Source organism: Oncorhynchus masou, chromosome 28, assembly GCF_036934945.1.
Source record: "Oncorhynchus masou masou isolate Uvic2021 chromosome 28, UVic_Omas_1.1, whole genome shotgun sequence".
NCBI classification, from domain to species: domain Eukaryota; kingdom Metazoa; phylum Chordata; class Actinopteri; order Salmoniformes; family Salmonidae; genus Oncorhynchus; species Oncorhynchus masou.
Genome location: NC_088239.1, coordinates 31,398,460 through 31,413,195, shown reverse-complemented (window position 1 = coordinate 31,413,195; position 14,736 = coordinate 31,398,460). Strand labels below are relative to the sequence as shown.

The 14,736-nt window shown below is 41.5% G+C and overlaps 1 protein-coding gene across 1 annotated transcript; it reads right to left on the bottom strand.

Moving 5' to 3' along the window:
• Positions 1-1,165: 1,165 nt before the first annotated feature.
• Positions 1,166-14,133, bottom strand: eci2 (enoyl-CoA delta isomerase 2). Its single transcript, XM_064941912.1, has 10 exons — positions 14,001-14,133; positions 12,800-12,962; positions 8,672-8,770; positions 7,762-7,944; positions 7,388-7,457; positions 6,990-7,092; positions 6,758-6,878; positions 4,784-4,873; positions 4,397-4,540; positions 1,166-2,170 (listed from the first exon to the last, which is right to left on the bottom strand). The coding sequence occupies exons 1-10, from the start codon at positions 14,042-14,044 to the stop codon at positions 2,015-2,017; spliced, it is 1,173 nt and encodes a 390-aa protein (XP_064797984.1). The 5' UTR covers positions 14,045-14,133; the 3' UTR covers positions 1,166-2,014.
• Positions 14,134-14,736: the final 603 nt, after the last annotated feature.

Sequence of the window (14,736 nt, the reverse complement as noted above, 5' to 3'; positions counted from 1 at the left end):
TGTGCCGCAACACGGCCAGTGACAGTGAAAACACATCACTGCAAATATTCTTTCCCTGCCTATATCTAGGCTATTCTATATATCTACTCAACTTCATTGCATCCTCAATGTCGGTTGACTGTAGGATTTCTAATCTCCTTGCTAGGTTTGTTCAGTGCTGATGGCATTTGAATATAATCAAATGAGTCAACATCATTCTTTGACTAACACCACTGATTTACTTGAACAAGCTTAGCTATTCAAAGCAACTGGCGAAAGGTGGTAGTGTGGTATAACCTTACAGCCATCCTTGTTTGAATTTACACTATTCTAAATACCCAAGAGTCTAGTATGTCATAATTCAAACTGTAGGCCTATGTTATACTAGTGTTTCATCCAACCTATCACGTTCCATATCCATTCACAGCCATTTGAATGTTCAGCCCACAGATCGGAAAGGTAACCTTTGGGGACCACTTTATCGCTACAATTGTTTTGCTTGGCAAAAACAAGTTATGTAGGCCTAGCTGCTATCGGTCAAGGAAAGGGTAAGCAAACCAGGTGTAACATGCAAAGCAGGGCCCCTAAGTGGGTTAGTGACAGCCCAGTGTGGGGGCCCCCCCATCAGTGGATGACATGATAATATATTTCCCTTGTCCCAGTTGTGTTGGAAAATTAACTCATCATTCATGCCTTGAGATCTACTGTGTTGGCCTGTCAAACCTTATCCAATGGATAGGAGGACCTATGTCATCTAGTGCAGATGGTGTGAATAGAAGTAGTACTGGAATGTGCCTCTGGGGTGCCCTTGGGCCAAAAGAGGCCACTCCAAATGGACAGAAATACTGTCCTGAATTCAGCTCACTGGACACAGGGGTACACCTCCCCATAACAATGAGCTAAAGAATACAGGTTTCATGAGATAAGACATGTATTAATATTATATAATTTAAGTACACTTACATTCAAACCAAAATGTTATGTATACAATTAGCAACTAATCGTCCTTTGTCCCTTTTGATTTACTATCTAAATATTGCTGGCATGAAGGCTGCAGAGCTGTTGCAGTTGTTTTTTGGTGCAGTACGCCCTCTACAGGATATTAAATAAAATGGCAGAACTATCCTACAACCCTTCACCATCATTATCATCCTTTTGTCAAATAAGTTTGACAAAGACACATTGATGTTTTTTTTGTTGTTTTTTTGCTCAAATGTATTTATTACTGTAATCAAACAGATATAGGTGTGTGAAACGATGCCATCTCCAAGAATACTTTTGAGTGCATATAAAATACCATTGGACAGTGCTAAACACAATCCGCTTTGCTCAGCTCAGTTTTTTTGGACTGTAAGGCACTACCCACCTTCAACTTACCATATGCACCTCTTGGAAGCTTAGTCCATGTAAGTTACAGGTAACTGCCAAAATAATGGAAACACTTGCATAAATGAGGGATACAAAGTATATTGAAAGCAGGTGCTTCCACACAGGTGTGAGGTGTGGTTCCTGAGTTAGTGACCCTACGCCCTATTAAAAGGCACTTCATGATGGCGTTTCCTTTATTTTGGCAGTTAACTTCACTGGTGTTTCAAAACATGGAATGCCCAGATATGCTAATTGCAAAACAATCAAGATCAACAGTTAATCTACAGAACGGGGTGTTGGGTGTTCATACGGTACAATAATAATACTAATATTATAATTAATTTACAAAACCAACTGATAAAACTGAAGGGGAAAAAAAGGCATCAGCTCAAGGCTCAGCATGGTTACAGGCTTTATCCCATTGACATCTCTTCTTACAGGTTAGTGCATCTAGGCTGGAGCTGTACTAGGGGAGGAAAAGGGGGGAGGTACGGGTTGGTGTGATGTGGGTCATGCTCATTAGGGCACATGACAGAATACATTTCCAAATGTTTTACAACGGAAAATGTAAATGAGCGTGTTTCGGTCCATTTTTTCCCCGATTGATACCTAATGGGCATGACTCTGGTTAGGCGCTCTGTCTGTGGGTCTCTGGGGGAGGATCTCCTCACAGCTTAGCCTTAGCCTGGAAGAAGCTCATGATGGCCTGCATGCACTCATCTGAGAGCCAGCGCTCCACCAGGCGCTCCACCTCCTGGTCGTTGACAGTGTGGAGACGTTCCTTCTCTGTCCCACGGATCAGTTGCTTGGACAGGGCTAGGGACTGGGCAGCCAGGGAACAGCCATGGGAAGAAAGTAGAGGTCAAATAGACAGGATTAGAAAAACTTTAGTGTTCATACAAGATGCGGAAATGTGTCTGTGTTTCATGCGGATCCGTAGGTAACCCATTCCGCCTGACAGAGCTGGTGTAATGGAGAATTGTTTTAAGATGGACGATTTAGCTATTGAATTAAGGACTCCTTTAGGTACAAAAAAAAAGTATATATATATATATATATATTATATATATGAACAAATTATTTGATATAATATTGAATTTAACCTTTACTACTATAGCCCAGAGAAATTTATTGAATAATACATTCATAAATGGCAAAAACCATTAGAAACAAGCTCTTGAAGTGTCTGTCCTATATCTAGGAGATATAAGAACACTCCGGAAATATACTGTGCATTCAAAAGTGTTCTGGCCCCTTGACTTTTCCACATTGTTACATTAGTCTTAATCTAAAATAGAGGTTTCCCCTGGGTCAAACGTTTCGGGTAGCCTTCCACAAGCTTCCTACAATAAGTTGGGTGAATTTTGGCCCATTCCTCCTGACAGGGCAAGAGTAACCGAGTCAGGTTTGTAGGCCTTCTTGCTCGCACCCGCTTTTTCAGTTCGGCCCACAAATTTTCTATAGGATTGAGGTCAGGACTTTGTGATGGCCACTCCAATACCTTGACTTTGCTGTCCTTAAGCCATTTTGCACCAACTTTGGAAGTATGCTTGGGGTCATTGTCCATTTGGAAGACCCATTTGTGATCAAGCTTTAACTTCCTGACTGATGTCTTGAGATGTTGCTTCAATATATCCACATAATATTCTTCCTCATGATGCCATCTATTTTGTGAAGTGCACCAGTCCCTCCTGCAGCAAATCACCCGCACAACATGATGCTGCCACCTCCGTGCTTCACGGTTGGGATGGTGTTCTTTGGCTTGCAAGCTCCACCTTTTTACTCCAAACATAATGATGGCCAAACAGTTCCATTTTTGTTTCATCAGACCAGAGGACATTTCTCAAATAGTACAATCTTTGTCCCCATGTGCAGTTGCAAACCGTATTCTGGCTTTTTTTACGGCTGTTTTGGAGCAGTGGCATCTTCCTTGCTGAGCGGCCTTTCTGGTTGTCGATATAGGACTCTTTTACAGTTTTACTGTGGATATAGATACTTTTGTACCGGTTCCCTTCAGTATCTTCACAAGGTCCTTTACTGTTGATCTGGAATTGATTTGCACTTTTCACACCAAAGTACGTTCATCTCTAGGAGACAGAACGCATCTCCTTCCTGAGCAGTATAACGGCTGTGTGGTCCCACAGTGTTTATACTTGCGTACTATTGTTTGTACAGATGAACGTGGTACCTTCAGGTGTTTGGAAATTGCTCCCAAGGATGAACCAGACTTGTGGAGGTCTACTATTTGTTTTCTGAGGTCTTGGCTGATTTCTTTGGATTTCGAGCAAAGAGGCACTGAATTTGAAGGTACATACATCCACAGGTATAGGTAGGGAAAAATACAATCTTTTTTAATTTGTTCATTTTCACATGCAATGAAGGCATCAAACCTGCAAATTTATGAATGATTTGTATACATTTACATTGTGTATTGGTTATGCCTCGCCCAGTAGTAACAATAATAAGGGAATGATACCACCTAAACAGCACAAAGCAGAATCAAAGGCTTACTATGAGATTAAATCTATTTTGGCATGCATGACAAACAATTTTAGGCTCAGCTCTTCTACTGATCTGAAGCAAAACAATCTTCAAGCATTATACAATGGCCCAGTTGTCTGTAACTCATTGCCAATTGTGCAAATATTGTAGCCTTGCCATCATTGCCATGCAGACTTAATGACGCATTCCTGTAACATTTTCTCTGCTTGTGTTAGCGATTATGTAATATTGTGGTCTAGATATACTGCCATATCATATACTGGTGACAGTTTTGAATATTCAACTGCGCTGTCCATCAGATCAGCTTGGGACTTTTTGAAAAATGTGTCAATGAACTTCAATTTGCACGATTTGGCACCCTCCGGTCCACAGAAGCACAACAACGGCCAATAATAACATCATTCAAAGTTCCTGGAACATTCAAAAGGAAGTTCTGTAAAATACAACCAGCTTTCATCAATTTTGATACGTTCCAGGAATATATTCCACAAAATGCACAAACATTTCAAACGTCTGACTTTCAATATTTACTGGGGCTTTGACTCACATTTCTGGGCAGCTTGGCATAGGCCTTGAGTCTGGTGGCCACCTCGGTCTGGAAGCTACTGTCAGGGAAGACCTCGGTCACCAGGCCCTGGGCACAAGCTTGGACGGCACTCAGCTTCTTGTTGAACAGCAGCATCTCACTGGCCTAGTCACAGAGCATGGCAATGTCTATTAGCGTAATTTCATTAAATTCCAATTGTAAATTAAATACATTCAACTAAAATACAAGAAGTATAAAATAAATAGTTGATCCAAATCTGAAACTTTGCCTTTTTTGTATCAATCATGCATTGATGTTAGAAAAAGGGAAATTGAGAAGAACTGTCTGAGAATACCCCTCTATGAAGTGCAACATTCGCAGCAAAAGAACAAGGTTGTGCATCCATACCTTTGCATTGCCCATTATTTTAGGGAAGGTGTAGGAGGAGCAGCCTTCTGGGCTCTGTCCCAGCTGGCTGAAGGGGGTGTGGAATGTAGCCTGTTTGGAGGGGGAAGAAGCATACGTTAGGTAGGAACCCTCTTACTGCAGAGTATAGTGAAGCATGGAAGTGGAGAATGGCAATGTGGACGTAGTGGTATGTGTAGTGCACTAGTGGTCACAACAATCGTGACCAAGCTTGGCAGGTATATTAGTGCTGGTGGGCAGGAACAAAAGCTTGGGGACCCAGTATCTCACCAGGAGTGTAGTTGGAAACCAGGTTTGGGTTCAATTCCAGGTAAATCAGGAAGTACACTGAAATTCCAATTATCTTCAATGCTTTTCAATGTGGAACGTTTGGAATTGGGTTTACTTTCTGAATTGACTGGAATTGAAATTGACCCCAACCCTGATATAAACCAATGCTAATATCGTATTATCAACTAACAGACATGTATAGAGATTGACCGATCGGCATGGCCGAATAGTTAGGGCCGATTTCAAGTTCTCATAACAATTGGTAATCAGCCTTTTTGGACGCCGATTATGGCCTATAACATTGCAATCCACGAGGAGACTGCGTGGCAGGCTGACCACCTGTTACGCCAGTGCAGCATCAAAAGGACCTTGTGGCTGCAAGGAAGTCGCTAGCTAGCATTAAACTTATCTTATAAAAAAAAAAATCAATATTCACATAATCACTAGTTAACTACACATGTTTGATGATATTACTAGGTTAACTAGCTTATTCCGTGTTGCATATAATCAATGTGGTGCCTGTTAATTTATCGTCGAATCACAACCTACTTCAACTTCGCCAAACGGGTGATGATTTAACAAAAGCTAATTTGCGGAAAAAAGCACAATCGTTGCAATAATGTACCTAACAATGAACATCAATGCCTTTCTTAAAATCAATACACAGGTATATTTTTTAAAACCTGCATATGTAGTTAAGAAACTCATGTTAGCAGGCAATAATAACTAGGGAAATTGTGTCACCTCTTGCGTTCAGTGCAAGCAGAGTCAGGGTATATTCAGCTGTTTGGGCCGCCTGGCTCGTTGCAAACTGTTGAAATGCCATTTATTTCTAACAAAGACTGTAATTAAGTCGCCATAATTGACATAACATTGAAGATTGTGCAATGTAACAGTAATATTTAAACGTGGGTTGCTACACGTTCGATCAAATACGGAACGGTTCCGTATTTCACTGAAAGAATAAACGTTTTGTTTTCGAAATGATAGTTTCCGGATTTGACCACATTAATGACCAAAGGCTCGTATTTCTGTGTGTTTATTATATTATAATTAAATATATGATTTGATAGAGCAGTCTGACTGAGCGATGGTAGGCAGCAGCAGGCTCGCAAGGATTCATTCAAACAGCAGCTTTTAGCAATGCTTGAAGCACAGCGCTGTTTATGACTTCAAGCCTATCAACTCCCGAGATTAGGCTGCCAATACTATAGTGCCTATAAGAACATCCAATAGTCAAAGGTATATGAAATACAAATGGTAGAGAGAGAAATAGTCCTATAATAACTACAACCTAAAAACTTCTTAACTGGGAATATTGAAGACTAATGTTAAAAGGAACCACCAGCTTTCATTTGTTCTCATGTTCTGAGCAAGGAACTTAAATGTTAGTTTCTTTACATGGCAGATATTGCACTTTTACTTCTCCAACACTGTTTTTGCATTACATAAACCAAATTGAACATGTTTCATTATTTATTTGATTTATGTATTAAGTTAAAATAAGTGTTCATTGTTCATTTAGTATTGTTTATTACAAATACATATAAAAATCGGCATCGGCCTTTTTTGGTACTCCAATAATCGGTATCGACGTTGAAAAATCCTAATCGGTCAACCTCTCATAGAGATACAATATAAATGTGTTCTTAGCCAGCAATGAGTGGACATGACAAAGCACCTTACCCTCTCTGTGGCATAGACAATCTCGAACAGGCCCAGTAGAGTGACAGAAACGCCCACAGCCGGACCATTGACCACTGCAACCAGGGGCTTAGGGAAGTCGATGAACGCTTTGACAAACTCCCTACACACACACACACACACACAGATTTGTCAACAGATGATATCAACAGCGTTAGGAAAAAGGTTCCTTCAAGGTAAACGTTTGCCTGCTCCTCTTGGGTAAAGTCGTTACCTTAGCAACTCGCCTGCATTCTTTGCCATCTGCTCGATTCCACCCTCGGGGATTTTGGTGAAGTTTGTCAGGTCATTGCCACTGCAGTAGAAGTCTCCACTACCTTGAGGGGGTAAATTAGCGAGAGCCACTTAGAGCAATTGAGAAGACTGGAGCAGTGCAAGTTACTGTATCACGGCAAAGCCTTGGAGGTCTGAAGAAAGAAAAGCCGGAACACAGTAAATCTTGCTCCCCACATTCTTTTATTCCCTGCACCATAATATACTGTGTGCTGGCTTTTCTTTATTCCTAGCGTTTCATTTCTGGGCCAGCAAAAGAGTGCATATTCATATCACTGATAGTCTCTCCATAATGCATTCATGACTTCCATTGGAGAAATTGGTTGGTTTGGCTCTTACCTGTGATTACAGTAATGACAGAGTCATCTTTGCCAGCTTGCTCCAAAGCCTTGATGACCTCGTTGTACATCTGGATATCAAGAGGGAAACCATTTTAAATAACATAATTGAAGAGCTGGATGATTACTGGATGTTTGTAATTGCTCTTCTCATAGACAGTAAGCAAATCGTTCACTATGAGGCATTTCATTGATGAAACACAAAAAAATCATACCACAACGTCGGTAACACTTAGCCTTAGGATACTCTGTGGTGTCACATTGTTGTGTAGTACTTACAACTGTGAAACCTATCTACAAAATAGGTCGCTGATGTTGGGCGGCGGGAAATAGACTATGACACGAATGCTTAATAAATGTATGCATTTGAAATACCTCCACAGTGATGGCGTTTTTCTTCTGTGGCCTGTTGAGGCGGATAGTGGTGATGTTGTCCTCCGTGGAGACCAGCAACGTATCAAAGGTAGCAGCGCTCCCAGTGGGCTGTGCGGCTACCGCAGGTCCCTCAGCAGCCAGCAGAGAATCGATCAGGTCCACATACTGCTGTCTGGCATCCTCCTGAGAGGAGGGGAAAAGGAGACGTACAGTGTATTAATTCCTGTCTGTCAATTTCATTGTGTGATGACAATGGAGTTTTTAGTGTTCTTTTATTGGCTTTGGGTGACATTCAGAAAGAACGGCTGATTCCAATATGGTTTTGTTTTTTTAACTACTATCATTTTTGTCTGGGTTTGAAATTGCTCGCAAGTCGTGTGTTTGTCTGTTGTTTTTAATAAACTAGGGAAGAATAGTCTTAAAATGGACAAATGGGTATCTTAATAAAAGATGTACGAGTGGTGTTATGTACACGGAGTTCCACAGGGATGCTGACCCATGTTGACTCCAATGTTTGCCACAGTCGTGTCAAGTTGGCTGGATGTCCTTTGGGTGGTGGACCATTCTTGATACACACAGGAAACTGTTGAGGGTGAAAAACCCAGCAGAGTTGCAGTTCTTGACATAAACCGATGCGCCTGGCACCTACTACCATACCCGGTTCAAAGACAAATCTTTTCTCTTGCCTAGTCTGAAAAGGCAGACATTCATAATCCATCTCAATTGTCTCAAGGCTTAAAAATCATTCTTTAACCGGTCTCCTCCCTTTCATCCACACTGATTGAAGTGGATTTAATAAGTGACATCAATAAGGGATCATAGATTTCACCTGGATTCACCTGGTCAGTCTATGCAATAAAAATAATGTTTTGTATACTCCGTGTATATGCAATGTTGGAATGTAGATTACCTGAGATACAGAACCCAGAGACTTCCAGGCATCCCATTTGGCCTTGCCGACAAAGTCGAGCATCCCTGGCTTTGGGGTGTTACATGGTCCCTGAGTAGCCTAGTAAGACACCAAAAGAGAGAAGAGGAGATACTGAAATGAGATACAGCTGGTGTCTCTAGTACACTTTAAGGTCTTACTGTACTTGTCCTGTCTCCTTCATGAACTCTGACAGGTGAACAATCTAGGTCATTTTCACTAGATATCAGATGGAAGAAAACAGATTGAACAGAGGTGATACATTGGATAGCTTTCTAATCATTAAAACATACACAGCAAATTATCCAGTGTTAAATCAAAATTGAAAGTGTGAGGCCATATACACACTATAATCAGTGTTAAATTAACACACTGCTTAGTGTCAGACCTTATTCAATTATTTCCCAGAGTGCCTTGCCTTTCAAATTAATTCTAGTTACCACCAATGACTATTTGTTAGTGAGTGACAGAAGCATGGTTATTGCGTTCACAAATTTTTCGGTCCTATGGACTTCAAGTCAAATGTTATTTGTCACATGCGTCGAATACAACAGGTGGTAGCTTATTTACAAGCCCTTAGCCAACAATGCAGTTAAGAAAAAATATGGGTTAAGAAAATATTTACTAAATTTTAACAATAACGAGGCTATGTAGAGTATACAGGGGGTACCGGTACCGAGTCAATGTGCGTGGGTCCAGGTTAGTCAAGCTAATTGATGTAATATGTACAGTATCAGTCAATAGTTTAGACACCTACTCATTCCAGGGTTTTTCTTTATTTTTACTATTTTCTACATTGTAGAATAATACTGAAGACATCAAAACTATTAAATAACACATGGAATCATATATTAACCAACAACAACAAAAAAGTTCAAAATATATTTTATATTCTTCAAAATAGCCACCCTTTGCCTTAATGACAGCTTTGTACACTCTTGGCATTCTCTCAACAAGCTCCTTGAGGTGGAATCACCTGGAAGTTACCTGGAATGCATTTGAATGAACAGGTGTGCCTTGTTAAGTTAATTTGTGGAATTTATTTCCTTCTTAATGAGTTTGAACCAATCACTTGTGACAAGGTAGGGGCGGTAAAAGACCAATTCCATATTATGGCAAGAACAGCTCAAATATGCAAAGAGAAACAGCAGTCCATCATGACTTTAACCTCTACGGGATCAGTGCCGTGCCGTGCCCGAACCCCTGCTGATGCGTGTCGCCACCTGGGTGTCAGAAGGCTGGAAGGAGATAAGTAGTTGAGTGTCATCCGCATAGCAATGATAGGAGAGACCATGTGAAGATATGAAAGAGCTGAGTATCTTGGTGTATAGAAAGAAGAGAGGGCCTAAAACTGAGCCCTGGGGGATGCCAGTAGTGAGAGTACGTGGTGCAGACACAGATTCTCTCCACATCACCTGTTAGGAGTGGCCTGCCAGGTAGGATGAATTCCAAGAGTGTGCATAGCATGAGACACCCAGCTCAGAGGGTGGAGAGGAGGATCTGATGGTTCACAGTGTCAAAGGCACCAGAAAGATCTAGGAGGATGAGAATAGAGGAGAGCGAGTCAGCTTTGGCAGTGCTGAGAGCCTCCGTGATAGTGAAGAGCAGTCGCGTTTAAGTGACCGGTCTTGAAGCCTGCCTGGTTAAGGTCAAGATGTTCATTCTGAGAGAGATAACAAGAAAGTTTATCAGAGACAGTATGCTCAAGTGTTTTGGACAGAAAAAAAGGGATACATGTCTATAGTTTTTGACGTCAGATGAGTCCAGTGTTGGGTTCTTGAGGAGGGGAGCAACTAGGGCCACTTTGAAGTCAGAGGGAACACAGCCAGTGGTCAGGGATGAAGGAAGTGAGGAATGAGAGAAGGTCTCAAGAGAAGGGAGGAGAGGATAGGGTCGAGTGGGCAGGGTGTCAGACCTCACTAGTTGCAGGATGTCATCTGGAGATAGAGGGAAGAAAGAGGTCAAGGTTTAGGGTAGTTCTGTGTATGTGAGACCAGTGGACTCAATAGGCTGAGTGAATGAGTAGCGAATGTCGTCATCCTTTTTGTCACCAAAGTGATTGACAAAGTCGTCCGCAGCGAGGGAGGGGTTGGAGAAGGTGGAAAAGAGTTTAGGGTTAGAGGCAGAAGCTTGAAATTTAGAGTGGTTTGAAAGAGGCTTTAGCAGCAGATACAGAGGAAGAGAAGGTAGAGAGGAGGGAGTGAAAGGATGATAACTAAACTTCGAGGACCTTTCCTCCATTTTCAGTCAGCTGCCCGCACCCCTGTTCTGTAAGCTCACAATGAGTCGCTCAGCCACAGATCAGGAGGGGAGGGCCAAGCCAGCCGGGAGGAAAGGGGACAGTGTGAGTCATAGGATGCAAAAAGTGACAGTACTAAACCACAACAGATAAATACAAAAAATGATACTTATCACTCCTGGAGATATCAGGAGTGCTCTAGCTATAGAATGTAAAACTCTACAATTCACTTGAAAGGCATGGCACTCTAGGAAATATTCAAATAAGGTTTTACACTAAGCAGTGTGTTAATTTAACACTGGTTCCAGTATCTATATGGTCCCCCTCTTTCAGTGTTGATTTAACACTGGAGAATTTTCTGTGTACAGTACAATGAAAACTTGTATTTTTGCTGAAACAGCATCAAACATGCAAGCACCCGACCCCACACACACACAGACATCCTAAGAGCCGCACAGAGTCCGTTGAAGTAAGTTGAGTCACCCGAGATGATGCCAGCAACCCTCAAGATCTTTTTTGTTAGCCCTGGGATTCGAAATCGTCAACCCTTCAGTTACTGGCCCACCGCTATAAGCCCAAAGCTTCCTTCAGTAATATGCTACTCAATACAACTGTCACACAGCAAAAGAAAAAAGGAGCACCCCTTCTATCTATCATACTCTTGATCAATGTTCCCTCTAAACTATGCAGAAGAAATATCAGCCAGTGCAGAGAAGCACAAAATTGAACTTCAAGAGTTTTCCCCTTTAGTTAACATTGTCAACGTTTCGCTCTACTGTGGGAACGGTGCTCGAATCAATGCAATATTAACCACTTTCAATGTAACATACAAAAACAAAACGAACTATGCAAGACTTAATATGCAAAACTACCTGTGCAAGAGATTTGTTTGTAGGCATAGCGCATCAGAGTAAGATTCTATTGCATTGACAGGCATGACTCATGCCAGTCGTCGACACAGACCGGTGCGCCATAAGCTATCAGAGCTGCAGTAGGCCTATATGCAAATAGACATTGCCATATATGGATCTGTGCCATTCACTTTGAACTGGACTGTGTTTACAGCATGAGTGGTCACAAGTAGATGCGCTTGTTTTTAGATCAAAGCGAGAGCTACATGTAGCCACCTGTGCACATTTGTTCATATTCTTTGCTAGTTAGTGAGTAATTATCCCAGTTATAGCTAACTTCTAGTTAACAATGGGGGAGTGGTTGCTTCATATAAGAGCACAAAATGTGTGCAGTTCTAGCCATCTGAAGAGCTAGTCAGTTAAAGAGCTTTTTTAAATTTCTTAAAAAGGGCCCGTGTTGTATTTTAAGTCTTGAATAAGTTAAGTAGCCTATAGGCAGAGGGTAGCATTATTTGTCTGATTCTCTGTAATAAGGGTATTGGAATAATAATGTATTTTATTTTGTAAAGTGGTTTCTTGCATCAAATGACAACATTTTCAGTCACCTTGTCTGAAGGACATGTGGATAAACAGTTTTATGTCACTCCCTGCATGTTATTTTCTCATGGAATGTAGGCCTACATTGAACACCACACATTTGCTGCTGCTGAATGATAGAATAGCTTTTTCCATGTTAAAATATTATGGGATGCATTTTATCCACTGTTTTTGATGGTAGGCCTACGTTATCAAATAGCCACAGTAGCCAACTTGACCATTTAAAACTGTAACTTATAGCGGATACAGCCTCAGTGTTCACAGTAAAAGCGCACTAGAAGTTGCACCGAATTTTCACAACTAAAGTTTGTGCTCAGCAGACCTGAAATTTGCTCATTACTGAAAAAGATTAGAGGGAACATTGCTCGATGTTCAGAAACATGACAGCCAAGTAGCGAAGACGAAAGCACAATGACCTCTAACCTGTTTGAAGAGTGCATAGATTTTCAGCTTGGCCTCATTGCCAGGGTCTTCCTTCAGCGTGCCCATCTGACTCTTGGCATGATTGAATTGCTCCACCGTCGCCCCCATCATAGAACCAGTCGTGTGCAGCTTCAGAGTGGGAATGTGTGTGACTTGGACAGCCCTGAAGAGATGATTTCAGGTCAAATTAGTGACATAAGTGGTACGGTTTCAAAAAACAATTACTGACTGCCACAAAGACTAAATAATATTATATAAGCCAAATTGTTTCAATTAAATAGCCAAGCACAAATGAACTGATCTTGGCTGAGGGCATTAAACGAGATCCAAACACCTAAAGTGGCCTTTCTAAATAATTAGTGGTATTATATATGACCAGGAACAGGACGAAAGATAAATGTACTGGGAGTTACAGTATAGTTTGTGATACAATGTAGTGACAGCATTGGATGGGCCATCAAGAATGAGTTGTGACCTTTCCTCTGGTCTTTATTCATGGTAGCTAGTTAGACTTTAGAGTGGGTATTTGGATAGACACGGAACCTAGCTCCGTCTGGATGTGAGGCCAAGGGCATAGCTAGCTGTTGAACGGCGTAACTAGCCTTTCAACAACCAGCTATGCCCTTTGCCCCACATCCTAGCAACAGGTCATCGTGTAAGTGTTTTTCGTGGTAGCTGATACGTTGGAATGTTAGGTTATGAACATCCTGTTTTTATATTGTCATTTGCTGCTGTAACTGAAGTCGACTGTGGTATTTTGGACATAAAAACGGCAGAATTGTTATTCTGCTCTCTGACTGCAATCTTATTTTCGTCAGGGATACGGAAGCACCCCAGAACAGCTGAGAGATAGCTAACTTGAGCTAACCTAGCAAGCTAAACTTAATTCCAAGCAAGACAGACAGCCCCAGCTCGTTCAGAACATGACACCCTTTAAATACAGGCAGAGTTTTAACAGACTCTCGTGCCAACCAGCCAAAACTGCATGGTGAAGATACAATAATAACTATTCGCTATGACGATTAGGCTACTGTTATAATGGTAGCTAAACTAACTAGCTCCCGTCATACAGGACAGCTAAACTAAAGATCTACTTAAATTAGCCGGGCTAATTTACTGTTACTAGGTCTATGGTTTGACCTCAAATCCGTGCAACATAGGCTACATTGCAAGTGAGGGGATTCTTTATAGCTAATCTTACCTGACAAATCGCCACGGAGAAATTTTGCGTAAAGCCACAGCCATGACAGTTAGGTAATTTCAGTCCAAAATACAATAACTTGGATGTTCAAGACAATCCAGCGCAATGAATTAGCTGTTTACAATATTGAACCCTCCCCTTGACCTTCGTTGTCCTTCACCATTGGCTAAGGCATTTGCACCACCCTTTCCATGAAGGGTGCGTTCCAGGCTGTTGTCGTGTTGCTCAGGTGATGACCGTGGGGACTGGGGAGCCTTGCGCAAATCGTTCCCCACGGAGTTATATACAGTACCAGTCAAAAGTTTGGATACAACTACTCATTCAAGGGTTTTTCTTTATTTGTACTGTTTTATACATTTTAGAATAATAGTGATGACATCAAAACAATGAAATAACACATATGGAATCACGTAGTACCCCAAAAAACCATGAAACAAATTCTTCAAAGTAGCCACCCTTCACCTTGATGACAGCTTTGCACACTCTTGGCATTCTCTCAACCAGCTTCACCTGGAATGCTTTTCCAACAGTCTTGAAGGAGTTCCCACATATGCTGAGATCTTGTTGGCTGCTTGTCCTTCACTCTGCGGTCCAACTCACCCAAACCATCTCAATTGGGTTGAGCTTGGGTGATTGTGGAGGCCAGGTCACCTGATGCAGCACTCCATCACTCTCCTTCTTGGTCAAATAGCCCTTACACAGCCTGGAGGTGTGTGGGTCATTGTCTTGTTGAAAA

Excerpts from the sequence above, each read along its gene's own strand:
- eci2 (XM_064941912.1), bottom strand. The coding sequence starts at position 14,044 with ATGGCTGTGGCTTTACGCAAAATTTCTCCGTGGCGATTTGTCAG. Across the intron at positions 7,458-7,761 it reads AAAACGCCATCACTGTGGAG|ATGTACAACGAGGTCATCAA; the intron begins GTATTTCAAATG and ends CTTGATATCCAG. Across the intron at positions 4,541-4,783 it reads AAATAATGGGCAATGCAAAG|GCCAGTGAGATGCTGCTGTT; the intron begins GTATGGATGCAC and ends CTCTGTGACTAG.